The sequence below is a fragment of the Falco peregrinus genome, chromosome 4 (assembly GCF_023634155.1).
Source record: "Falco peregrinus isolate bFalPer1 chromosome 4, bFalPer1.pri, whole genome shotgun sequence".
Classification (NCBI taxonomy): domain Eukaryota; kingdom Metazoa; phylum Chordata; class Aves; order Falconiformes; family Falconidae; genus Falco; species Falco peregrinus.
The window spans coordinates 31,409,980-31,437,178 of record NC_073724.1 but is presented as its reverse complement, the minus strand read 5'-3'; the positions used below and the strand labels follow the sequence as shown (position 1 = coordinate 31,437,178).

Here is a 27,199-nt window from a genome sequence, read left to right as displayed (position 1 = left end):
CTACTTCAGATCAGTTCCCCAGGCAGAGTTTATGGAAGTATGTCCAGTGTAGGAACGAGGTAAAGGATTCATATGTAATAGAAACTTATATAATATCCACCACTGTAGAATTTAACATTGTTCTAAGTTTTCACTGTCTCAACATAGATGCATGGGGCTGATTGCTTGCATATCCCACAATACAGTGGTGTGCTATTACAGTTTTCAGAGGACAGAATAAGGAGTACTTGGCCTTCAGGCCTTGAACTCAAGAACACCATGAGTTATTATACAAATAAAACTTAATGTTGATTTGACTCAATTTTTCATTCAGTTTCACACCAAAATTTAAATGTTTCTTTTTTGAAATGCCAAAATAAACCGTTTTGGCATTTAAGTGCATGCCTTTGGGAATTACTATTCTATCAGAAATAATTTCTTTCTTTTCTTGTATTTGAAGAATACATGCAGTAATATTTGAATTTTAGCTTAGGCTGGAAATTTTCATTCTCACTCAGCCTTTTTATGTAATTTACAATGGATATTCAAAAGACCAAACTTTCTGCAATGTACAGTCCTCTGGGTTTTTTTCTTCCGATTGTTATCACTGGTCTTTTTCAGTTACAGTTTATAAACAAAAGAAGGAGCTATATTGTACTAAATCAGATGTTCTTCTTATCCAGTATCCTGCTTCTGACAGTGGCCGTTAGTGGATGCCTAGGAAACAGTGAAAGAATGGAGGAAGCACACAGCTTCCAACAAACCATTACCTAGAAACTTCCTGTACCAGACCATTATAGTATTTTACCCTTTTTACCTATTAAGTTACTGTTCTATAACAGAACTTTTGTCCTCTTTTGAGTTATTTAAAGCATTGGCTAAAGAAGCTTTTCAGAAGCATTTGAATACGGTATATCCAGTCTCCCTGTCCAACTGCTCATTTATGAGTTCAAAAAAACCCTCCTAATATGTATGTGAAATCTTACTTCACAAAAACAATGTTCTTTTTCTCCATTTTATTATATTTTGTTCATGTGCCTACATCTGTTTCTCACTATAGTTTCTTCCAGTTTGCCTGGTAGAGAAGACATACTGAATGATGTCATGTGTCATGCTACTGGCATGTGTCAACATCACCTTAATGATCTCAGCACAATACTGTACACCTAACTGTGAAGAATACTTCAGTAGTATTTATTTAGTGCAAAAAACTAAATTGCTGATACCATTGGAGAAATTCGTGCAAGGGGAATGGTTTGGTTGGGGTGGGGTTGTTGGATTTTTTTGGCTTGCAGATGGGACCAGCAAGGGGTAGCACATAAAATAGTAATCAAATGCAAATTTTGCTTGAATGCTCCCTGCAGTATTTGAGATGTGTGTGCTCTGTCATGTTAAATGAAATTAGTATTTTCCTCATGTTACTATCAGGGTTAGAGGGAGCATGCCTATTGGACAAAACAATCTAAAATGCCATTTTACTATCTAGAATTAGATAATTCTGCTTATTAATACTGTGTAATATTTGAAGTCTTAATACAAGTACATTCAGATTATCAGTAATTTATATTTCGGGGGGGAAAATTGCTGAGAAAATGAGAACATATAAACCCATCATGTCTTCCTCTCCTTAAGATCATAAGCTTGTAAAGGCTGTAGAATTGTCTTTAACACTCTCACTTTTTTTTTTTTAATTTGGTGAGAAAATAAATCCTTTTAGTATAGTTAAGAGCACAGAAATTTCGAAGCTTAGAACTTTAGTGGCTTGTATTTTCCGGGTAGCTTAAGACAAGGAAATTGGGATTAAAACTTTTTTTTAATTTACCTGATATCTATTCCTAACTTCATTTTACTACAACTCGGACAATTATTTCTACTTAAACGCAAGTTAGTTTTTATTTCACATTTATTACTGAAGAGAACGATTCCAACATCACCATAAAAAATAGGTTGAAATAAAAATAGGGAACAGTCTGTGAAAGGTTTCGTTAAAGCAGAAACGACTTTCTGGGTTAAGTTAAAGCTCCCAAGAAAGTTCAACTGAAATTTAAGTGCTTAATAGACCTTAAAACATGTTTCGGTTTAGTTCAGTCTGTAGTGCCCCCTGGTGACGGTATACATAATTCTCAACTATCATTGCCTGGAAGATAAGAAGCCTTGCAAAAACTAAGCCATTTTTATAACTAGAACTAAAGGCTAAAATATGCATTTTCAAAAACTTTTAGACTTTTTTATGGGCTTTATGTGCAGAGTACTGTATAAGTTGTAGGCTTTTATCACAGCAGCTTTGTATGTATTAACTTCAGTGTTTCCCAGAGGCTATTTGAGGTGAATTTTAGGGGTTTTTTCCTTGGGTTTTTTTTTCTCTGACTGTTCAGTTGGAATGATCTCTGTTCATATTTGTAATTTGGTGCGGTAATCGCTTCTAGAATTAGCTCTTGTTTTGCCTTAATTAGACTAGTTTCCATTATTACTACTACTTAATTTCTCCCATGTCTAGTTTAATTTGTTTCAGTAAAACTGTGGGGGGGAAAACTGCAGGTTAGTGTATGGGGTGAGAAATATGGGAAAAACAATTGAAGAAAACATCTTATGGACCCATCTGCACTACCTCTTTGCATTTCAAAGCAAGACAGCAGAGAATAAATATTTTGAAGTTTACATCTTTATGTACTTTTTGCAGGTGTATGATGATGGAAAATATGTATACGTAGTAACAGAACTTATGAAAGGAGGAGAACTTCTGGATAAAATTCTTAGGCAAAAATTTTTCTCAGAACGAGAAGCTAGTGCTGTTCTGTTCACAATAACAAAAACAGTTGAATATCTTCATGCACAAGGGGTAAGTTTTCATCTCAGAAAAAATGCTTATAGATGTTAACATTCTCTTTCGGAAGTATAAACTCGTATTTTGATATGTTCTTCTGTGTGGTAGTTAATTTTTTGTGAATAATTTCATTGAAGCAGGAATTTGTGTTGCAATCAAAACATTCCTCCTCATCAGCTGTGTAGATGTCCAGATAATGGAGATGATGCAAATGTTTCTGGTGTCCTTCATGCAGTCTGTCAGGAGTTCTGTGGAACGTGCAGATAATGACTAATAGAGAGGATTTGAGAGGAAGTAAGTCAAGAAGTTGTAATTCCAACCCCATCCTGTGACAGACCCTGGAAGTTTATTTTCCACCTACCACACTTAAAACTTCTTCTACTTCTTGGTTTTAAAGAGCATGATGTATGACTTGTAACCTCTGCATCATAGGGTCAGGAAGTTGTAGTGGACTGTTAGGAGAAAGAGAATTAGCGCAAATTTGGAGACAAAGGAAGCAGTTCAAAGATAGACAAGGCCAGCGTGACAGTTGCATGGCAAGAATGACAAGTCATGTTGCATTTTTAAGTAAACAAGAAAAAGGGTGCTTTGAGAAAAAGCAGAAAGTAAGGGTGCAAGGAAAAAGTCACGCTGCTAACACCTAATATTGTTACCCAAGAAAAGATGCTTTGGAACATACAGCACTAAAATTATCTTAAGAAACAAATAACAATTCCTTACGCATTGCCATTTTTGGGAGCTGCTATTTCAGAAAAATTATGATCAAAGTTATCTGGTGTATCTTATTCTGTGATTCATCATTTTCTTCAGTCACTTGCTTACGTGTGTGGGTTTTTTTGAGCCTGCGTGCACAGGACTAGAATCCTTGGCCAGCAGCATCCATGGGAATTATGAAAAAACCTCAATACATTCTGTGTGGAAATATAAAGAATAGAATATCACAAATCATAACTTGGTTCACTCTTACCACATGGGGCCAAAAAAAGGCCCAGTATCCTTGCTTCAGTTAAGGGATTTTAGGGGCCTTGTGTTTCTTTACTGTAGATGTCTGTAAGTATTGGCATTTTAACTTGCATTAGATCACACAGTGTTTGGAACCTTTACTTTTGGAAATTTTTGAGTCATCTTGTGTTAAGTACGCTTCACCAGGAAAGATGGCATATATGTAAATAGTGAGCACTTCAACAGTCTAGTTTTTGTCTGGAAGAGTTCTTGTCTTTGGTGGATTTTACTTTTGTAGCTCCTACGGACACTGGAGGAGCTCATATGAATATGGTATTAGGTAATAACTGGTTTGACAGACTCAATCTGTGTGTAGTCTCCACAACCTCTCCCAGAAGGAGTTTCCTCGTAGAAATTCATAGGATACTTTTGAGTTGAAAAATTAGATATGCAAGGAATTAAATCCTTCTCTTCAGAGTAAAGCAATACTTCCAATTCTCACCCAAACCATTCTAAAAGTATTAAGGCTAGCATAAAACAAGTAAGGGTCAACACAATAGACATCATAAAAAGGATAAACAAGAGGTATCGTGTCATGCTGGAGCAGAATAATTCTGCAAGCTGGTAGATGATTGAGACTGCTAATCAAAAATATGATGTTGAGAAATAAAGAACTGAAAGATTCTGCATATTGTTTTGTTCTCCTCTGTTGCTCTAAAATAAAATGTTATTTCTGTGTAAAATATCAGTGTAATCTAAAACAATCTGCTATCTTTTTAAAATTCACCTTTGGGAAAACAGCTTAATACAGGAAGGTGTTTTATCTGACCTTTGACATAAATATTCTGATTGCTTGGGAACTGGCATTTGGATTTGAACTGGACTGTTACACTTCCTCCCACTTGAGAATTGCTTCCCCTTCTTCCAAAAAAAAAATACAGCTCAAGACTGTTCTTGAAACAGTCTGCCAAATCCCCAGCTCTTTGCTGCTTCTATTGGTCATCTTTTCCTTTCTACCCCTTTCAAGATCTATTTAAAAAAAAAAAAAACCACACTATCAAATAGAATAAAACTGTGGGTTTTTTCTTCTGCCTCCTGGAGCAGTAAAGGTTGTTTCATACATTACTTAGAGAAAAAGAATTCTAATCTATCAAAAGACTAAAAAATGAGGGCTGTCAGGAGCCAGTTCTCTCAGAAACTGACATCTGAAGCCAGGATGTTCCCCTTAACATCTACTGTTCCGACTCATATTCTTTAATATCGTTTGTATATTTCAGCTTACAAGGTTCTTATTTCCAGAATTTTAAGTATTTGTTTTGCTAACTCTGGGAATTGAAAAATATTTGCATGCTGAAAAAGCCTGTACTAAATACACTTACTGTGTTAAGTGGCTCTACAATCCGCAGACCTCTGCAGTCTTTTGCTGCTCGGTCTTGTATTACTCGCCTTCCTGAAATGCTGCTCGCTTTCTGGGAGAGTGCGTAGAGCTTCTAATTCTGCACATCACTTGCTTGCAGGAGTTTTGGGGTATCTTCTTGTTCTGATGTGGTTGCCTTCTTGAAATATTTCACCACAATTTCTTCCGTTCAAATTTAACTATGAAAAGCTATGTTTAATACTTGTCAAATACATAGGACAATCAGGAGGATAAAGGCCTTCATAGCAGGTCTCTTTAAATATTTAACAGAAGACATTTAGATCCACTCTTCTGTGTTACAGCAGTATATACCCTTTTCTTTAGAGAGAGCAAAGGCTCTAGAGGCTTTAGGCTAATTTGTCTTGTGAAGAAAATGTAACAGGTAATCTGATTTCGAAGACTGTCCATGTGCATTCCAGGTTTTATTAAGGCTTGTTTTACAACATAGCTTGAAGTAAGATCAGATTCATTTTGCCTGAACGTTGGCAGCTTCTACAGTTTTTGTCAAGCATTTTACTTCTGAAGCCCCTACAAAACAGCCACTTGGGAACCAGTACAGGCTTTTTTTTGGCATGCCAGTCCATTAGGAGAATACCTCTGATATTTTGTTATTTTTTGGCAGGACTGTATTAAAATTCCTCCTTAATCAGACCTTAAATGTTTGCACTGAGGTTAGTTCAGATTATTTGAATGAAGAGAACAGAATATAAACAGTTACTCCAGCAGTAACTAATTTGTGGTTACTTAGCATGGTGGCCCATCAGCACCTAGGGACATCCATGACTCAAAAAGGTGTTACTAGCCAAAGGGTTCTGATTTACAGAGCCTTGTAGGTATCCATGTTAAAATAGGAAATAGATATATATGCCCGTTGGAACAAGACATCTGGAACCATCTGTACAAACGAAGTGGGGGGAGTGGGATGTGTGGAGCAGGCTTTATGGCTAGAGTTTCTTAGCAGAATTGTAGTACTCTATAGACACCACTGAGCATCAGAATACTGCAGCTGATGTTAGAAGCTGGAAATCTGGAAACTGATTGCTGATGGGAGATCTGAAATTTAGTAGCAGAATTTATATATATATATATATATATATATATGAAAGCTTTATAATATAAAGCTTCTCATATATTTAGCTTACTGTATTTTGTGTTTTGGTTTAAATTTTTAGGTTGTTCATAGAGACCTGAAGCCCAGCAATATTCTTTATGTTGACGAATCTGGTAATCCAGAATCAATTCGAATTTGTGATTTTGGCTTTGCAAAACAACTGCGAGCAGAAAATGGTCTTCTGATGACTCCGTGTTACACAGCAAATTTTGTTGCACCAGAGGTAAATACCAGGATAGCTTATATGGCTTGATTTATTCTGATGGGATTTTTTTGCTAGTTATTTGTTTCATTCTTGTGTAACAAGTGAAATCACTTTGTATGCACTAAAAATTTGAGACCTCTCTATTTTTGTGGTGTAACCAAAGCATTTCTAAGCGTATTTTTTTTGCAGAAAAAATATTTGTTTCCCCCAGGTTTTAAAGAGACAAGGTTATGATGCTGCATGTGACATATGGAGCCTTGGCGTTCTACTTTATACGATGCTTACTGGGTAAGAGTAATTTTAGTTTACTTTGTAGAATAGCAAGCCAATATAAACAAAATAATAAAGATAGGCCCACTGTTGAAGATGTTTTTATGGAGGCACTGATGAGGCTCTGCTTTGGCTTCAGTGGGGCTAGAATATGGTTTCTCTTCAATAGAATCCAAGTTTGCAAGGACTGATGTGAAAAATTCTTGGTTTCTTATGTCCCCTCTATTTTAGGTGTTTAATTTCTGCTTTACGGTGATTTAGGAGTAAGAATTGAAATGTGAAAACTAGCTGATTAAGCAGCATGTATGTCCTGCAGCATACATGTTGCAAATATAATTGCAATGCATTGAAGCATGATTGTGTGCAAAATTCAGCCAGTGGATAGTTTGAAGTGATGCAGTTAGTATATAATAAGTGCAATAAAAATGCATTTATATTTGCAACATAAATTAATTGTATAAAAGATGACGAATAATAAATTCAGCTATAGTTCTGCAAGTTCAAAATATAGTTGCTATTTCACCTGCCAAATAGATTATCTTTTTGTGCTGCATTATTCAGATTGCCACTTTGGCATTTTAAAATAAATGATAAACATATTTCATTTTTAATATTTTTTTTTGGTGGATATTTGGTAGCAGCAAGAATTCTTAAACTGAAGCAACGAAAATTGCTGCACCTTCTTCTAGTATCAAAAGAGCATTTCTTCTTTCTCAGATTCACCATAAAGCCTTCACATTTAAATTTACAACAGCTTGTTTTATAACTTCAATAAAATACAAAGGCTTAAGGAATACTTTGTGTAAGTTGGGAACCACCAGTACTTCGACTGCTGTAGGAAAAATCTGGTTTCCAGACCTGATATAGAGGGAATACATACAGTAATAACAGATCTGTAGTCAGTGCCATGCATTTTCATGTGTTAGGAATAATTTCTTTCTACAACTTTTTGACTATCTGTTGCTTATAATTATTTTGAACTTGCTAGATACTGCAATCAGATTTATAATAACTATTGAGGTCCAGGTTATGGAAGTTATTAACATTGAAATTGTTTGGTCAAATAGCTACACTCCTTTTGCAAATGGTCCTGATGATACCCCAGAGGAGATTTTGGCCCGAATAGGTAGTGGAAAGTTCTCTCTCAGCGGTGGTTATTGGAATACCGTTTCAGATACAGCTAAGGCAAGTATATTTGCTTTGTCCTTTGGAGGATAAGAAATGGATTGCAATGTAACATGTTGCTTATAATGTATATGTTATATTGTATATCATTGGGTAAGTTCCGCTCATTGTTATTTTAAAGTACTGATCTGATCCTTTATGCGCCTAGAAGTTTGTTTCCCATTTAGGATCTTTCCACATTTCAACAGTCACTTGCATGTAGGAAGAAAAATTAGCTGTGCATTATACTGTAGTAGTTACACTATATTTCCAAGGATAGTTATTATTTTATCAATATTCACACACATGCACGGTCATCCATGATGAGAAATGCTGTAATAAAACTTCATATGGAAGCATGACATCCAAAAATGATAGAGATATTTTCATTATCCTGATTTAGACTATTAGGATAATTACCATATGCTCCACTGATTCAGGCTAAAAAAAAAAAAGGTTTTCACATTTTTCTGTTGGGTAACTCTGAAGAACTGACCCAAAGACAGTGTATCTCATACTCTTTCATTAGGATTTAAGCAGTTTATTCTTTTAAGGACTTTAAGAGCTTTTGGGCCTTAAGGGTGTCGTATCACTTAAGAAACAAAAAACCACTGAAGCAGTATACTTTTTTACTGCATTTGTACAAAGTAAAAATTTTACATGCTTTTTTTGTTGTTTGAAAAGTACATTTTTTACAGCAAATAGACTCCAAACTTGAGTGTGCAGTACCCTTTATGCTTCTTCTGTGCAGCTACAGTGAAGTGCTGTTTTCCTAAAAAATCATTTACGTGTGCTTTTCTTGCCAATTGATTTGTGATGTGCTTTTTAATGTGCTGTTCTCATAACTCATCCATTTTCCCACAAATCACATCGTTCATTTGATTGGCAAATCAACCTGTTAGAATAACATGTTTACACTAATGTGGTATCATCAGCTTTTTTTTCCTTCAGTGCTATTCTGTTCAGTTGTATTTGGGAGGCTACTATGAATCAAAAGCCTATTAGTTATGAAAAAAACTTTGATTCCTTTTTAGTAACATCTTTATATTCAAATTCTGAATTTGAATTACAAAACAAAGAATGTTTTATATGAAAATGTCCAGTATTGCTCAGGTAACTTACCTTAAATCTAGTTGTAGTCAACTAAATATGTTTCTCCACAGGTAACGGCTTAATGTAGAAATGTTATTTGGGTTTTACCCTTACTGACTGTCATCTGAAGACATGTATAAAATATGCTGCTGTATAAATTTGTTTTCAACATTTTGGTGTAAGCAGTTCTTGCTAGCATAATTTGAAAAAGATAATATAGAATAGAAAGGGTGGTAGAAAAGGGTGTACTAGAACAAAGGTGAAAATCTGGTCGGATGTCAAGAGCCGCTTCGCTGTAAGGACAGTAAATAGAATATCGTGTTTCATCTCAGCAGAGTTGACTGACGTGACAGATGAAAGGTACCATTTCACTGATGGTACAAAGGAGGAAAGACTAATTCCTTTTTTTCCTCATATGACAATTTTATTAGTAAAATCAGGGATCCTTCAATTAATATATTCTGCAGAAGTTAAAAAACAAACATCTATTCATGTGGTTCACAACTTAATTGTGAAACAACAGTGAAAGGTGTTTGAGAAGGGGAGGGAAACAAAATTATAAGCAGCAAAATGAGTTCAGAGGGGATGAAGTAAAGAACACTAAGGGTACGTACATGGCCAGCGCGAGAACTAAAATTCGGCCTTCAGCCTGCACAATTGCTGAAAGATTTAGACCCGAGGAAGTCATGCAAAGGGAAGGATCATTTCGGTTTTCTTAATTGTTCCTTTTCCAGTACTCATTTCCTACATATCTGCTATTTGTCATTGTAAAATATTGGCATAGTGGGGCCTCTACTCTAGCCCAACGTGCATATTTTTTATGTTTCTGTATTTCATCTCACTTAATTGGATACCTACCTGTTGTGTTATCAAACATCTGTGTTAGCATTGCTGGGTAGCTTTTCAGCTGTTTCAAACTGACATTATGAACATATTTTTATACTGCTAAAATCTGCAGTTTTGAACTATAATCCATTTTAAAGCTGAAGTTTTACTGCTATCTGTATTGACTCTTCGTATATTATTGACAGGACCTTGTTTCAAAAATGCTTCATGTTGACCCCCATCAAAGGTTGACTGCAGCCCAAGTTCTTAGTCACCCCTGGATAGTTCACTGTGACCAGTTGCCTCAATACCAGCTGAACAGGCAGGATGCTCCCCACTTAGTGAAGGTAAGCAGGTCTTTGTTCAGCTTGCTGTTTAGCCAAAACCAGCGTAAACAAAAGGATTTTTTAAAAAAGAAGTTATGGTAGCATGTGTTTCCTCTAAATACTATTTAAAAGTCGTTGTGACTGGGAGCTTCCCTAAGCTATAAAGTGAACTTGTAATATGTAACAGGATTTCAGAAGAACCCACTCGTGGAGAATAAATTTAATACATTTGAAAAATACTTCTATTTTATTAGGTTTGAAGTTTAGTGGACTGACTTACACTGAGAGGCTTAACTGCCTTAAGAAACCAGTATAGAAGAAATCATTTTTCTGATACTGAAAAATGTTGTCAGGTGACTATAGGGGAGCTGAAAATTAGTTTGGCTAATTTTACAGTTTCAGAGGAGGTTAATTGTCTATGACTAAAAGAAAATAGTATATTCATGATCACAGTGTAAGTTTAAAAGAAGTAAGAAAGGCAGTGTTAATTAATATGGTATTGTACTGTTCTGCACTGTTTGAAACACAGTCTGGTTTTGACCTTGATAAACTTTTTCACTTTGAACAAGCAGAGAGAAATCAAAAATAATTGAACTCTACTTCTCTGTATTCCACCCTGCCTTCAGTCCTACATCCAAGAATGTCTGTTGTGCAACATAAAAGGGATCTGAAGCATATAATTAATACTCTGAGTCAGCTATTAGAAATTTCTAGCATTCAAAAACACAAGTAGAAAGAGGGGGAAGTTCTAATCCCACAGCTCACAACTTCCTAACTTTTTTTTTTTTTTAATCTCCATGTGCTGAATAATGTGGGCGATTTTTAAATGTTTTGTTGAAAACAGAAATGGTTATATAAGTGATAAACAGAGACAGCCTACTGATGGGATTTCATTGCCCAACTAACTCACAACGCATGGAGAGAGAACTTAATTTAGCAATCTATCTTACACCTTCTGGGTTTGGCTTTTTAAGCAAGGTAAAATTGCTTTAGATTCATCTGAAAACTATTTGTTACTCTAAAAATCGCTCACTCCTGACACTGCTGGTGTTTGAGTAATGCAGTGTTATGTTTCTGTTTTGTAGATGAAAGTAGACTGGAAGCTAAAAGTCGTTCACAATCTCTGGTGCTTAGCGCTGTGTGATCTCTAGCGTGTGCATCAGTCACAACATGCTCTTCTTGGGTTTTTTTCCCCTCTGCCCCACAGGGTGCAATGGCAGCTACTTACTCTGCTTTGAATCGTAATCAGTCACCAGTTTTGGAGCCAGTCGGCCGTTCTACTCTTGCTCAGAGGAGAGGTATAAAAAAAATTACCTCAACAGCCCTGTGAAGTGACCTCAACCAGGTATTTGGTACCATGGTATAAGATGATAGCACAAATCATGGCGACAGGTAGCACATATCTGACAGATACCTGCAAGCACACTCTGTCCCAGCTGGTACCTATAATGCTGCTGCTGCTACTGCTTTCATCTATTCTCGCTTTAAACTGTTGACGGCAAGTTACTGATCTTACTGGAGCTTCAAATGGAGTGACAAGTGGAAACACAATGAAAATGATCATGTTCGCGATTGAATAAACCAGAAGAGTTACGAATGCCACCTCTGTCAAAAATACACTGAATAAAGCACTCTGCACCACATAGCATTATTTTTATAAGGAATATTTTTTGTCCCCCTAAAATATTCTTTGTTACAGGTAGAGATGGACAGTTTATGTTAAGCACTTAGCTTAAACAATCTGTTTATATTAGCACTATATACTTTGTGCCATCCAACATTTTGTACGTTTTTGTAAACAGTTCACAAGCAGTACATTTCTGTGCTGTTTTCTTTAATGTATACATGCCTTGTTTTACTTAGATATTATTAATCATTCTGACAATTAAGTCTGATTAAACAGTTCACCTGGATTAATTGATATTGTTGGACAGCTCTAAAAGAAGCCTGACTGTTAAACAGCTATTGAATGTAATACTATGACTATGTATTTCTCCTTGCCTATGTCTTTTCTACATTTCCATGTTTTTGACGCTGCATGTCATGTTATGAAAATCAGGATACTGTTTATAGTATTCAAAATTTAAACAGTGGATCTCTCACCATACTATGTATACAGTAGGTAATATAACCCAGAGAAAAGATAACTTGCCCCATATCTCACTCTTGTTCCCCTGCCATGCCCTTTTTTTTCTCTCCCATTTAATCTCTGGACTCAGGAATCATTGCTAAATACTTTCTAATAGAGGACATTTCTATATTGTTTATTCTTATAATCCATTGTTAATATTTTATCTCTATTCTGTGACTTTTGTTTAAGCTGTAAAGGATTTGTTCAGTGAATTGTTGGCATTATAGAAGAAAGGCAACATTGAAGATAAAGCAAAACATATTGACCACTAATAAGCAGCAGCCTGCAAAAAGTAGGTTTAAACTGCATTCATTGTGGTTACAAAACTGATGGATCTAATGTTCTGTCAGTTACTTTCTGATAACTTTAACTGACGTCCAAAGCAAAATGAGATAAGAGTCATCCAGACCTGTCAGGGGTTAGAACAGGGTCATAATTTACCATGAAAATAATACTTTCTCAGTCAGGTAAGACGAAGCTGTGCAGAGTGAGTGTTCTCACATTTCTCCAGATGGAAACAAGTCTGGTGAAAGACTCATTTTAAATACCAATATAAACTTTTAATACTCTTGGCCTCTTGGTGTCCTAAGTAATTACAGGCACATCTTGATGGCTAATCTTGAAACATCAAATTGTCCACATGAGGAAGTGGACTGGAATGTGTTTGGATTCAGTAAGTGTCCCACTCCACCGAAATTATATGCTACATCAGCTCATTCCAGATATGAAAATGGCTATTGGCTGGGTGAACAGCTCTATGTGAACAATACAATTTAAAAACTAAAAGGTGCAATTTCATGTTTTGCATAAGAAGACATTTTCTTGATCTAATGGTATTAAATTTCTTTTGCGGTGATTAATTTGCTAATTTCCCTAAAATCATCAGTGGTTTGTGAAAGGGAGAATCATCTTTATGACACTGCAAATTTGCTGTAAATGCATGTGAGAGCATTCCTTCTGCCCCAAATTTTTCAGAGTTCCTTGGGTGGCTTCCTTTGTTAAACTTGCAAAGGATCACGCTTCTATTGCCCTTAAAAATCAGTTAAATATTTAATCCATCATATAACTGTTACAGAATTGGTTTAATGAACAGGGATTTTTAAACTGCCATACATCTTAGAAATTTGAATGCACAGCTCTTTCAAGCAGTTAGCATTTTTCCCTTACTTGGTGCTCTAGCATTGATGTTCCCTTTAGCTGTACAGATGCATCTACCCTTCCTTCAGCAAACATCTTTAAGTAGAGGCACAAAAAGGCTATTTTAATTTTTCTTTGACAGTGTCTGCAGTTCCAGAGGAATTGAGTAAAACCTTACCTTTCAGAAAATGTATTTTCAGCTCTGTGAGTCAGTGTAAGTCAGGCTTACCAAAATCTAGAAACCATACCTGCTGGAGTGGCTTTTAAGTGTGTTAATCAGAAGATTGTCATATCTAATCAACACACAAGATTTAAAACTGATAGTGTTGAAATAATGGGATAGCAGTACTTGCTAGTGTGTCAGTAATAGCATTTCATTTCAGGAAGGAATTTCTCCTGTGTTCTCAAGCGTGTAGACACAGGTACCTGGCGAGGAGACCAAAAGGAGGAAGTGTTAAGCTGCCTCGCTGTTGGCGATATCCCTGTTAAAATAATAAAAAGTAGTTTTCAGTAGTCTTAGCTTAGCCATGTTTTGTGGCCCTCAAGCTCACTGGTCATTAGCCAAATAGTAAAGCAAAGTTCACTCCTGCATTTTATGTATCTGCACTCTCAAGTAAGCTGTTAATTTAGTCTAGACTTCACAGATGTTGCTACTACGTCACATGTACAGCAGCGCAGGATGAACATTTTAAATGCTATTAAAACAGGGCCATTTAGCACATGCAGACTCAAATGTGTTGAAGTCTAGATCCACTGTATTTTTAAGTTACTTTCTAAACAAAGGTGTAAAGGCCCCCCTGTTCAGGAGGTGTATGTTACAGGCTAAACTTACATGGGTTTACATACCTTACCTCCTGTTTTGGATCCATGTTCACAACTTTCACGTTTATGTTTTTGTAGCTGCGGTTTTTAGAAGCTATAAAGAAATCCACATAATGCTTCTTTGAATCTCAGCATCTTTCTATTAGAATGTGAGTATGCATGACACATCGTGTAATTTCATTGCTGGACTGCTTCTCGTTCTGCAAAGCACAGCAAGCAACTCTAGCATACAGAGTCATAGAGGATGAAAAAGGAGAACTGCAGATACAGGTGAATTTTCTATATGGAGGTCATGGTTTATTTTTTTCAGTGTGAAATTACCACTTACTGTGTGTGAGAGCATGAGAGAACAAAGGGAAGAGTGTAGTTGCAATACTCGTTAAATGCCATCTATATCCAGTAAGGGCAAAGTTCCTTATTCATAATCACTATAACATTGTATTGAAACTTAGAAGGAGTTTTTCAAGAGAATATTTAAAACTTTTTTCTAAAGAGTCAAGGGCCTAAGAAAATAGATTTACGTGTCTGGGATTTTTTTGCGTGTGTTTTGCTTTTGTAAATGTTGTGTACCAACTAAAGCTGTGCTTTTCTATTATTGGAAGGAAAGGATTCAAAGTATGCTGGTCCTTAGTAAGCAGCAATGGTTAATAGATGAATTTTCACTTATGAAAATGATGTAAATGATTAGCTTTATCTTGATACTCTTGACCTAATCAAAGGGAAGGTGTACTTATGAGGGATGTAATTATTTTGCAACCTAGTTGGGGCGGGGGGGAAAATCTACTTAAAACGTTTTTAAAAAATGACAAAATCACAGATAAAATATTTTTCTACAATTCTATACAATCATACTTTATACTAGTTTTCTCAGCATGGCATGTAAGTGAGTCTAAGGTACTGTTCCAGGAAATCGGTGGTATCGTACCTGGTTCTAGACCATTACAACGGCATCTGTTAGATGCTTGGCACTGCTGTCATAGAACTGAAATGCTAGTTTAGAAAAAGAAAAATTGTACTGAATACTTTAAATGATCGTTTTATTCAAAGTCTGATCTAGGAAATGTTCCAATCATGCTATTAATGTGTAATTAGAACTGTTGCGGATGTAACAATGAACAGTTCTGGAAAGATATCATTGCTTGTACTCCTGTCTAATGGCAGGTTTTGTAGTCTTCAAAAGAAACTGAAATTTCTACTATGAATAAACTTTCAAACATCTTAAAGTGCTTTTTTGATTAGTCATTTGTTCTGCCCAGTTATAGAAGTTGTATGTTCATCACTAACACTGAACTACATTTGCAGCATACCATGCGCGTTTCCAAGCAGAAAAGAGTTTTTAATAAGTGTTTGTCAGTTAAAATGTCATTCTATTACAGCATATTTAGTCAGATCACAATCAGTAAGATAAAGAGGGAGCCAAAGGAAAAAGCTGGTATTCAGGGGATGGTACAGACCCCATGCATGACACAGCATCACCAAAGTGCAACCTGGTATTTCAATACCCTGCAAAAACTCCAGCTGACCCAAGTACAACTTAAAAAGGGGGGGGGAGGGGGGGGCGCTGCTCAGTGAGACTCGCAATGCCTGTATGGCTCAGGACATTGAAAATAACGGTTCCTTAATTATCAAATATGCCTCTAAACATCTGAAACATTAGGATATATGCATAAGTACTCCATCAAAAAAAACGTCCGTGTGTTTCAGCAGCTCACACGACTTGGAAGCTTGCAGCGTAATTCTTTTTAGCTTTGCAGCCGGGAAAAATTGGAAGATTTTGTGAAGTGTGCGCAGCCTACATCAAATTGCCATAGGTGCGACAGGGAGTATATGAGGAATGTAACCGGAGTCTTGCAGCGAACCAGAAGAAACCTGTCAGGGGACACGAGAGGTTTGGTACGAGGCCGGACCCAGCACAGCGGCGCGGGGGGTGCGTGGTTTGCGGGGACATTCACACCCTGTGTCGCTGCCGCCCCGTGCCCGCCCCAGCCTTCCTCCTGCCCGCCTAACAACATCGTAACGTGGATTTCCGAGTAAAGCGGCTCTGTGTAAGCCTGGAGCAGCTCTGGGAAGGAGGAACAGGGGGGATGGGGGGGCGGCGGTGCCCTCCCGCCGTACTTCGCTTTCCCAGCGCGTACGCTCCCGTTCGTGACTGCGCCTGCCCTCCCCGGAGCGGCGAGGCTCCCCCGGCGGGTGGGCGCGCTGGGGCCAGGCCCCCTCCGTCCCCTTAACGTCCGACGCATGGGCCGCCCGCGGGAGCGAGCGGCGGCGGCGGGGGTGGGCACCGTTCGTCGGGGTCGGTGCCGTGAACACAACACCAAACCAAAGCACAGCCGAGCGCCGCGGCGGCGGCTCGGTGCGCCGTGTCAGGCCGCTGCGTGTCCCCGCTGCGCCCCGCGGAGCCCGCCCGGCGCCGCCGCTGGAGCCGCCCACCGCCTCCTGGAGCCCCTGATTGGTCCCGCTCCCCGCCCGGCTCCGAGTCCCGGCCAATCGCGCGGCGCCCGCCCACCGCGGCGCCCATTGAGGCGTGTCCCGGCTGCGCCGCCGGGAGCGGCCGGGCTGGCGGCGGGGCGCGGGGCGCACGCGCGGAGGCGGCGCGGCCGAGAGGCGGTGAGCCCGCCCGCGCGCCAGGGGGCGCTGTGGGTCGGTCGACGCCAGCGGCCGGAACGCACGAGCAGCCGCAGCCCCAGCCCCGGCCCCGGCCCCGCCGCCCATCCCGCCGCCGCCGCCCGCCCTCGCCTCGCGGGAGCCGCGTGAAGCCCCAGCCCCCCGCCGCCGCCCCTGCCCGCAGCCGCCCCGCGGCGGAGCGCCCGGCGCCATGCCCAAGAATAAAGGTGAGGCGCCCTCTCCGCCGCTGGGCCTTCCGCGGCGGCCCTCCCTCCGCTGAGCGACGAGGCCGGGCCCGACGGGGCCCTGCCCGCCGCCGCCGCCGCCGCCTCTCACGTGGGAGCTGCCGCAGCCCGGTGCCTGCGGGCGGGGCGCGGAGGGGGCGGGGGAGCCCCAGCCCACCCCGCCGTGCGGGGGCTCCCCTGGGCCGGTTCCCTCTTCTCGCTCTGGGCCCTTCTGGGCCGCGGGTGCCGGCCCTGCTCCCGGCCGTTCGCGGCCCGGCGGCATGCCGGAGGCCTCTGGGGCCGGGCTGCCGGCGGGGGCAGGCCCTGGCGGGGCCCGGCTGTCAGCGGCGGCCGCCGGGGGGAACGGCCGGGTGTGCGGGCCCCGCCGAGCGCTCCCGGGGGGCTGCGGCTTCACCCCCCTCTCCCCCCGCCCGCTGCTTAACGGGCAGGGAGGCGTGAGGGGAAGGGAACGGCGGCTCGTTGGCGCGGGCGGGGGTTCTTCATAGGAGCCGCTCTTCTGCTTCACGCTGCTTCCTTGTGAGGAGCATCTAGTCCTGTTGCCACGTGTGTGCCCTTTTAAAAGGGAATCTTTGCTTGGAGCGTGGGCTTTCTCCTGAGTATTTCAGGAATTTCAGCACTACAGTAAATCCCTCAAGCCGTTCTTCTGCTCTTTGGTGGTTCCATCCGCCAGGTTATCCCATCGTTACTTGTGAGGTGTTTGGAAGCAGCAGTCGAGGAAACTGAAAATGGTGATCTTGCGCAAGTTCTTCTTGAAGGCATCTGTCACTCCAGAGCAACCAGAACATCTTAAGTAATGGAGGGTCTGCTCTTTTAATTGTTACTACTTAGTTGAAAAATTTTAGAGCTAAAAACGTTACGAGCAAGCAGAAAATCTAGGATGGAATATTCAAAAAACAGCCATATACAAAACAGGCACAGAAATGCCCATATAGCTGATTGTTTCATTCACTGTATCTTTTCTCCCCCTTTTAATCTAGGCAAAGGAGGTAAAAACAGGCGACGAGGTAAGAATGAGAACGAGTCAGAAAAAAGGGAACTGGTGTTCAAGGAAGATGGGCAAGGTGAGTTTTTAACTATAGCACAGTGATGCTGTTGTTTTCTGTAGATCTTGTAAGTGACATATGTTGGAAGTTGATAAACAAAATGCCTGGATGGCTGAGAAATACAAAGTTATTGGGGAATAGAGAGATGTATTCTTACTGGGGTTGTATTTGAATTCTAAATGACATATTGAGTGTAGGAAGAAGACATTAGGAAAGGGACATTTTAAATAGCTTCATCACGTAAGAATGAAGCTTACCTCTCCTTGACTTTATTGTGACGCCTGTATAATACAGCATATATGTAAGCATTCACTAGAAATCCCTTGAGTAGCTCTGTGTGAAGGTCTGTAAGCAGCTAGCTTAGCTGATGTCGTTCAGTGTTGCCAGTAGTTGTCTCTTGGATGCACAGTCCTGCTTTCTGTTTTATACCAACTGTAACGTTTCTTGGATCCTTCAGTGAGCTCTCGAAAGCCACTGACCTGGCAGAACAGTGCATCTCACTGTTTTTGCACTGTCCCCTGATGGTTTAGTTGAATTGGCTCCTGGGCTGGGACCTCTAACAATTACTAAAACAGGAGCAATAGGTGAGGTCCATAGATGTTGTCGGGTAAAATAAGCCACAAGAGTGTTCAGCCAGAGGGTGATGACTGGGATTCCTCTCTCCCCTGCTTTTTGGTGCCAGTGAGCTCGCTTCCCTTTTCGCTTACCCTGTCTTTGTGTGTCATGCTCTTGTGGTTGCTAACATATATGCAGGTACTTGTCTAGTGACCAAGTAGTCAGCTGGCTTTTTAGAAATGCAGGAAAAGTACTGACTTGAATCACTTTAAAAAAAGAAGTGACTGCTGAACTCATTCTTTAAGCTTTGTGATGTTCTGTGACAGTTATAAGCAAAAAAAAGAGTTGATTTTGATGCACCTATAAAACTTAAAATCCTTTTCAACTTCCCACCAAAATCTGCTTAATCAAACATTATTCTCAGTTATTAATAGTCTAGTGGTTTGTTGGACTGTCTTAACTTGTGCTAAGGAAAGGTTTTAGAATATTGAAATACTGCTCCAGCTAACTGAATATTACTTCCCCCCTCCCCGGCGAGTATGGGTGGTCAGATAATGTTGTTGTAAATCTTACAAGCTTTATTTTTTCTAGTTAAATTGTAATACATTATGCTGCAAACTTTAATAGTGTATGAAGTACTCCAGTAGTGATTTCTGCAACTCCGTGAAGGAAGGAGATTAAATACAAGGTGAGAGATTGTGGGTGGGTGTTGGAGAGAAGCTTCATCGTTTTCAGCTGAAGCCTGGTATCTGCCTTTCAGTCAGTTTCTGAGGACACCAGAATGTGTCCTTTAAACAACAGTATTCTTTTTTCCACAGAGCCTCTGCAGAAGGGATTCCAAATATCAGTGGGGTATACAAGATGTGCCGCTTTCTCCTCTTCCCTCAATGGATAGCATGAGATTTTATCACTTAAGACAGACACTGTGATGCTGCCATAAACTTTCAAACTCTGAGTGTGACCTGATAGCTCTAAAAATTATCTCTAGTAAGCATTTCAGAGGGAACCAAAGTATGGGCACAACCAAGAATAAGCAGTGTTTGAATGTTAGCATGAACAATGATACAGAAACTGTGATAACATTCAGCATGTGTGGCTGATCAAAGCTCCTCACAGCTGTTCGTGTTTGATAAAATGTTACAGCAAATTTTGATTACAGTGGCAGAAGTTACTGGTTGTTTCATGAAACTATTTGTTTAGAAGCTTTGCTATATGTTACCCTCTCTTTTAGAATATGCCCAGGTGATCAAGATGTTAGGCAATGGAAGACTGGAAGCATTATGTTTTGATGGTGTGAAGAGATTATGTCATATTAGAGGGAAACTAAGAAAAAAGGTAATTCTGAAGCATTGCAATAGAGAACGGTGGCATTATGCATGATATGTAATTGTTAAAATTTATGTATGTAGCTCGTTACAGAAGTTACCATTTCTACTGCACTTAATATCTTAAACTTACTTTTGTTAGTAAACTAGTTCGTTCTTCCGTTTGTATTATTGCTGGCACAAAAACAGGCAGTCTGACTTTTGAGTGAAGCTTGTAGTTGAAGGGCTGCCTTTGGATGTGTGTATTTCAGGGGAGATTTTTTTGGCTGTTGATGAAATACTAATTCTTCATATACTAGAAACTTGCATGTATATGAAACACTAAAAAGCACCCCAATTGTAAATGGGGAATGATGACTATTTGGAAAATCAACGTGTTATATCTGAGATTAGATCAGTACTTAGTTTAGCAGAACATCTATTAACATGAAGATTGACACACAGCATAGGAAGAAAAAGGTGTAAGAGGGTTGTCCAGAGCTACCTGGTTTTGTATGCTATTTCCCAAAACCAGTAAGAATCAGGGTTTGATACTCTGCTTTGGTTGATATGGGGAAGAACTGAATAATTATCATCTTCTCACTAGGTAACTTATCAGAGATTAGTTCAGTAAGGGCAGTTTGGGAAGGTTTCTTTACAGCTTCCCTCAGGCACCTCAGATGCCATCGTTTCATTGTCCACTTCATCAGTTCCCAAAATACTTCTGTACGAAGCTGATCTCCAAAAGTGTATGCCTTCAGGGAAGTCAGGTTCTTAACTTTGCCATTTTTGGATGGTGTCACCTCCTGGCCTCGTCAGCTCTCTATCCTCTGCTGGTGTATGGTACAGAGGAGGTCCTCTCAGATAGTCTGTTCTCAATAAAAACAGATGTTTGCTTTGTTCATTCCGGAATGTTCCACCTGCCTGGTTTTGGAGACCAGTGAATGCATGTATCTTGGTATCAACGTGAGCCCTGCTAGCTGCCTGCAACACACTGCAATAAACTGTTGAAGGTAGTGGAGCATGTGTGTAGATAAATGCTAGGTGCTGCAGAATTAATGTCCTGCTACAGATAGCATCACTTACCTATTCCTCGTGCTAAAAGAAAGGAAATTCCAACTGAAATGAATGTATTTAATCTCAAAAAAAAAAAATCAAGCTGATGGTGGGATAGTTCTGTCTTGTGCATTTAAATTAACATGTGCTGTTTCGCAGGCTTCTGGCTTTGGTTTGGCTGATTAGCCTAGTCAATTGCTAGAATCAACTCCCTTCATTTTCTCATACTCTTCACTGTGCTTGTCCATCACCCCCTTCATCGGGCTCTTTCTTGTTTGCCTTTATGGAGCTCAGTTCAGATGGTGGCTTGATGCATTACATCTGTTTTCTCAGAGGTTATGGCTTAGTAACCACTTTGTTGACTAGAAACTCTTCAAAGAAGTTTATCTTGGTAATAGGTCTGTAATGTGAAATAATATAACCTTGGTTTTGCTGTTAAAATATGAAATTGGCTATTTCCAATTATTATTTCTAACCTAGAAAGTGAAAATGGTGGCTGTAGTGAAGTGTTCCATTTCTCTCAGTAAACTTAAATGTGCTGCTTGACCTCCGTGTTAGATGACATAACTTGAATTCCTGCAATATAACATATGTTTTCTCTTTCAGGTTTGGATAAATACATCTGATATTATATTGGTTGGCTTAAGGGATTACCAGGTAAAAATTCAATGTAATTTGCCAATGAAAAATACCTTACAAACAGCTTTATTTAATGTTAAATTACAGCAGGTGTCATGGGGAAATTCCCATCTAACTTTCTTTGAATTTGTATTTAGTTATGCTAAATCATGAGTTTTAGTTTCTTTGTATTACAGAAAGGTTGTCTTGAGCAGATGACAAATGCTGGTTCAACTTGTTCTTCTAAATTGCACCCTGTGACTTTGTGAGTGAAGGTTCTTGTTGGTGTCACACCTGACTCTTTTTTTTCAAGGTGTAGCTGTTTGATGCTTGGATCCTGTGATACAAGGGAGACTGAGTCAAGTACCAAACATTTTATTGTGATGATGGGAGTTGTTGAGCCTTAATGTTTAGGCTTTTTGCCTTAAGAGGCCAATTGATCAGTGGTTAGTTTCTAGTTAGATTTCCAAAAATGTACTAGTGTAATTTTACCTAATATTGTAAAGGTTAATGGAAAACAGTTGTATTTTTCATTAAGTAAATGCTTTTTATGAATGTTAGTGTTGTGTCATCAGTTATTTGAAGGCAGATTCTGCTTCTGAAACGTACGTTAGAGTTGTAAAACATTTAAGATACTGTTGTTTACTGTATATATTAAACTACTTAAAACTAGGAAGTTTTGACACTTTCTGACTGACCACCAAACGCCTCACTATGTGTGTTCTCTGAAGAAAGATTAGTTTCAAAGGCATGAAACTGAACTTCTCAAATTACTTACAATAGGAGAAAATTAAGTTGTCAGACAGAAAAAATTAAGATATTCTACAAATGAGCACTTTTTACTTTACTTTTAAAAGAACTGGAGGAGAAGGTGGGACAAGACATTCTTCTGTAAACAATATAGGTGTTATTTTTCTGTAAATAATATTGGTACTGGTCTGCTGAGGTTAATAGTTAGTTTTTTCCTTCACAGATAACTAATAAATTCTAATATTTTTATTTAGGATAACAAGGCTGATGTTATTCTAAAGTACAATGCAGATGAAGCCAGAAGTCTGAAAGCATATGGGGAGCTTCCAGAACATGGTAAGAATCTTCTCACTTCAAATTGGAACTTCATAATGGACAATAACATTCAGTCTGTCTTGACTTGATGTGAGTGCGCTGCTTAAATTCTCTTTAATTTCCTTTTTAGCTAAAATCAATGAGACAGACACGTTTGGTCCTGGAGATGATGATGAAATCCAGTTTGATGATATTGGAGATGATGATGAAGATATTGATGATGTAAGTAGTAAACATATTTTGTGTCATATGCTTGAAATCATTGGCAGTAAGCTGGTTTTACTTCTTTTAGAGCAAGTAATACACCGATGTTTGAAATGGCTCACCTCAGGCACTGCCTCAGAAAGTGGTGTGGACGTGTGCATGCCAGCTTTCTGTTCTCTCTTCTGTCCTACAGTTGTCCTCCAGTTGACCTCTGAGTAGATAGTATGCTTAGTGTCATACTATTAAAACACACATGGAGCACAGTCTTCTCATTACCCTTAAGATGTCTAAAAGAAAAATAATGTAATTTGACCCCAAAGACCTAGAGTTATGTAGCAGTGTCCGTTCAAGTGAGTGTGTGCGTGTGCACGCGAGGAGTTGCGTTTAGGTGAGTCGACGACTACATGCATGGCTGTAGCTGGGTGTGTTTGTATTGAAGGAACTGATTGTAGCCCTCGGTACCACTCTGAAGCGTAAGCTCCTTACAACAAGCTCCTGGTGGAAAGCAAAATAGACAGTATAGGAAGGTTTAGCAGACTAGTAGGATTTCCTTATACCCCTGCACAGCAGGCCAGAAAGACCTCTCAGGGAGCTGGCACAAAGATTGGTGGGTCAGCGCTGGTGCCATGTAGGGCAGCTGTGGCCAGCTCAGTCAGGGCAGGGAGAGCCATAAACTGCTGATGCAACTGCGTTGGACACCAAATGCTGGAACAGGCCACAGGTTATGCAGATGTTTTGGTGAATTCCATGAATTCTGATTCCTCTGTAGATTTAACAAACTCACTATCTAATACTAACTACAGAAATAATTGAGAGATTTGTGTTTTTAGGAAAAGCAAAGACTTAAGTGTCCATTTTTGTTTACATAAAACGCTGTATCTTGGTTGTTGCTAAAGTTAACCGTAGGCTTGAATTTACAGGTTGTCACAATTAGTTGTGTTACTGCTTACCGCTAAGCTGTAGTAACTGACCATGCACACTCTTAAATTGTAGTAGTAAAATGGTTATACTTCAGATTATATAGCAAATTGTAGAAGCAGAATCTGCTGTGAAATGTTTTCCAAGATGATGCACTTTTTTTGGCAGTTGAGAGATAAATGTGTGCAGGGTCAACTGGCTGAGAGGATAAGTAGTAACTTACTGAGCCAGTGAGTTAACTTAATTGGATAGACTGTTCTAAGTATATTATTATGTCTTAATTCTTCATCTTTTTAGTCCTCTCTCTCAGAGTCGGTAATATGACTAATTCTCTTTAAATGCTTACATTAACTTGACTTTTTTGAGGTTCTCATTATATGATGCATCAGATCAAATATTTTAAAAATATCAAAATCTTCATGAATTTTTCTCCAGACTTGAAAGCTGCACTTCGGATCTGTCAGTGGTTGAGCTTACTGAAGGTTTAGCTTACTGAAGCTACAGACACTTCCTAGTACTGCATGGTTTTAATAATGAAGCTATTGCAAGATGTCAAAGTGATTAGAAGCTGTAGGAACACTGAAATAATAAAATTTGCAAACTAATGGATCTTTGTGTGGGATAATGTATTTCAGTGAGCAGCTATGATTGTTTTTGAGGTTCTGTCAGCTATGCAATATAATATCTGCTTTAAGAAGGGAAAAGACATAAGGAGAGAAAATTTGAACTCCTCTGAGGATCATTCTAGTCTAGCTAGGATGAAGTGCGGCTTCCAAGGTCATAGTTAAAATGAAAGGCTTGGTGGAACCTTTCCTTTGTTGTTTATGTCAGAAGAATGCGTAGAAAATCATTTATTTTGCCAATAAATTAATTTGAATAGTCACTGCTTAGGGAAGTTACCCTTAAACTCTGTTTTGTTTTCGTTTTTGAGAATCATGGGCTAATTTATGTTTGTACTGTTGATGCATAATTATATTGTCAGAATTGCTTACCTGCATAACAATGGTAACTGGGGGGGGGGGGGACAACAACACACACGACATAAAAGGAGAGTGATTGTGTATTAAGAAAACAGGATGTGAGCTGAGGCAAAAACAGGACTGAACTGAGTTGGGAAAGTCTCCTGTTGAACCATAAAAAGAGCTTAAAGAAATTGCTGCTTGATGAAAAATGCATGCAAATTAAATACATGCTGTGGTGTTTTTGCTTTTCAGATCTAATTTGGAACAGAGGTTTACATTCCGACTTTTTTCCTCCGAGGATTGTTCTACATTGATATTTTGATTATTTTTTGGGTGAAGTCCCTTTCTTTTAAGAAGACTGAAAATTCTCAGTAAGGAGTGTAGTTTGTTACATCAAAAGGATTTATTTTCAATGTTGTTTTAAAGTATTTATATTTCTTTAGAAATGGATAATGCTGGATTATCACGAAGGTTCAGTGAAACACCACAAATATTTTGTCTCTTCACCAATTAGAGCTTTTACTTCTGGATGTAAGTGAGATACAGTGACGTGGGCTGTAAAAGACGACATTTTTCCCTCTTCTGCTTTCATCACTACAATTCCAGTTAAAACTTGTATTTTGAAATAAAAATTGTTTACCCTGTAATTATCATGGATTTTAATTGAATACAAATACCCAGTTCAGATTAGTATCAAATCATACTATGCAGTGTCTGTCCTTATACCCCTTGCCTTGATGTTAACTTTAAAAAGATTTTGATAATATAAAAGGAAGGCAGAGATCTGCATTTAAATTCATGATGCATGATGAATCTGCTTTTCATGTCTAGTAGCATGCTGCTATTTTTATACTGATTTTGATAATTAAAAACTCTCATTATTTCAAAGATGTAAATTTGCCGCAGTGGAGGGGTAGGGGAGGAGTGAAGATAAAAAGTAAGCAGCATCTCAAATTTGCAGTTGTTGAAAACTGTCTTGTATGCATAGTTCTTCCGTGTTCTGAGTGCGGTAGTCAAGCTGTAGTTGCAGAAGACGAAAACTGGGTGGCACCCAACTTAATAGGGATGCAAAAATACAAAACCGTAACAGCTGGGTTTGGACTAAAAACCATGTTAAATAGTTTTTCCCCAAAGTGAATGCTTAATATTCTTGATATGTTAAACATGTAGAATATTTTTACATTATAGAAAAGGTTATGTTAAGAGTAGAGTTTTATTTTAATCTAAATTCCATACATTGTAAGGTACAACATTAAAGCTTATGTGAACTTTGAATAACAATATAAATGAGAAAATAAACTTGTCAAACATAGAAAAAGAATCTTTTCATCCAGAATAAATCACTGAAGCAAACTAATGGAAAGATTCTTCTCCGCCTTCAGACTGGAGGAGTCAGTTAAGAAGCTGAATAAAGACTAACATCATCATGCAAATATTATTTTGTGGTAGCCTTAGTTTCTTTGTCTTCAATTATGTATTCAGCAACTCTGAAAGCAGGTTAATGGAAAACTTCCTTTTGTGCCATAAAAATCTGATTCTTGACACTTGTATTCGTTATACAGTCTTTTTGGTATGATGTAAAGTGACTACCCCAATAGATAAAAACAAAATGGCTTTAAATGTGGAGTGGCCTCATTGCTTTACATGATTTTTAAGGAGTTCTTTGCTAGGTTTGAACTTCCAGAGCTTTTGCGAAAATGTCCTCGTCTTTTACATTTTTTTCTTTTGTTGTAATGTCAGTTTTCCTTACATGGATCTGGTATCTTATTCTAGGGATAACATTTTCCTAGTATTAAGTAACTTTGCCAAGTGTTTAATGGGATTTAAATATTTGTTGTAAAAATTTGCCAAATATTGGGAAAAGATACTAATCTCACTGGTTTTTCAACATATTAAGCAGACTATGAGCAGCTCTGAAAATGGTTAAAAGCTTTCAAAACTGATCTTGAGGTCCAAGTGCAGAAGGTATCTGTTTTCAGTTGTGCTAGCAGAAAGGTTAATGATTAAATTACAGTGAATGTTTACTGAAGATACAGGTATTATGGAAATGATACTTGCCAAAACCAATCTTGTACATGTGGGAAAAATGTAAAGTGCGTGGTTAGTGGTGAGGAGGTACACAAATGAATACGGTGCTGTTGCAAGAAGCTTACTTCACCCTACCAGAGTCCAGTGTAACAGAGACTTAGCTGCGGGACAAAATTGAAACTGTTCCTGGCAGAATGAGTTGTGGTTTGCCCTGAGGTTCCTTCCAATCTTTATTGCTCCCAGGCTCGTGCCTGGCTCAGCCTAAGTCTGCAGAGTTTTTTAAGGAAATTTCCTGTTTAACTATTAATTTCCTATTAATGCTCTGGCTCAACACCATCTAGTTTCTACTTAA

At 38.9% G+C, this 27,199-nt stretch overlaps 2 protein-coding genes across 5 annotated transcripts in view; both read left to right on the top strand.

The window, feature by feature from the left end:
• Window positions 1–15,468, top strand: part of RPS6KA3 (ribosomal protein S6 kinase A3) — an 80,369-nt gene extending 64,901 nt beyond the window's left edge. For all 4 annotated transcript variants that reach the window (XM_013294814.3, XM_005231908.4, XM_027778941.2 and 1 more), the window contains 6 exons: window positions 2,660–2,818; window positions 6,335–6,496; window positions 6,690–6,766; window positions 7,816–7,933; window positions 10,036–10,176; window positions 11,363–15,468. In XM_013294814.3, coding sequence (XP_013150268.1) covers window positions 2,660–2,818; window positions 6,335–6,496; window positions 6,690–6,766; window positions 7,816–7,933; window positions 10,036–10,176; window positions 11,363–11,485 — 780 coding nt within the window. In that variant the 3' untranslated portion in view covers window positions 11,486–15,468. The remainder of the gene's footprint in view (window positions 1–2,659; window positions 2,819–6,334; window positions 6,497–6,689; window positions 6,767–7,815; window positions 7,934–10,035; window positions 10,177–11,362) is intronic.
• A 1,441-nt stretch (window positions 15,469–16,909) lies between these two features.
• Window positions 16,910–26,443, top strand: EIF1AX (eukaryotic translation initiation factor 1A X-linked). The gene is made up of 7 exons (XM_055802499.1): window positions 16,910–17,076; window positions 18,072–18,155; window positions 19,924–20,027; window positions 21,659–21,709; window positions 22,675–22,756; window positions 22,866–22,957; window positions 25,072–26,443. The coding sequence occupies exons 1-7, from the start codon at window positions 17,061–17,063 to the stop codon at window positions 25,075–25,077; spliced, it is 435 nt and encodes a 144-aa protein (XP_055658474.1). The 5' UTR covers window positions 16,910–17,060; the 3' UTR covers window positions 25,078–26,443.
• Window positions 26,444–27,199: the final 756 nt, after the last annotated feature.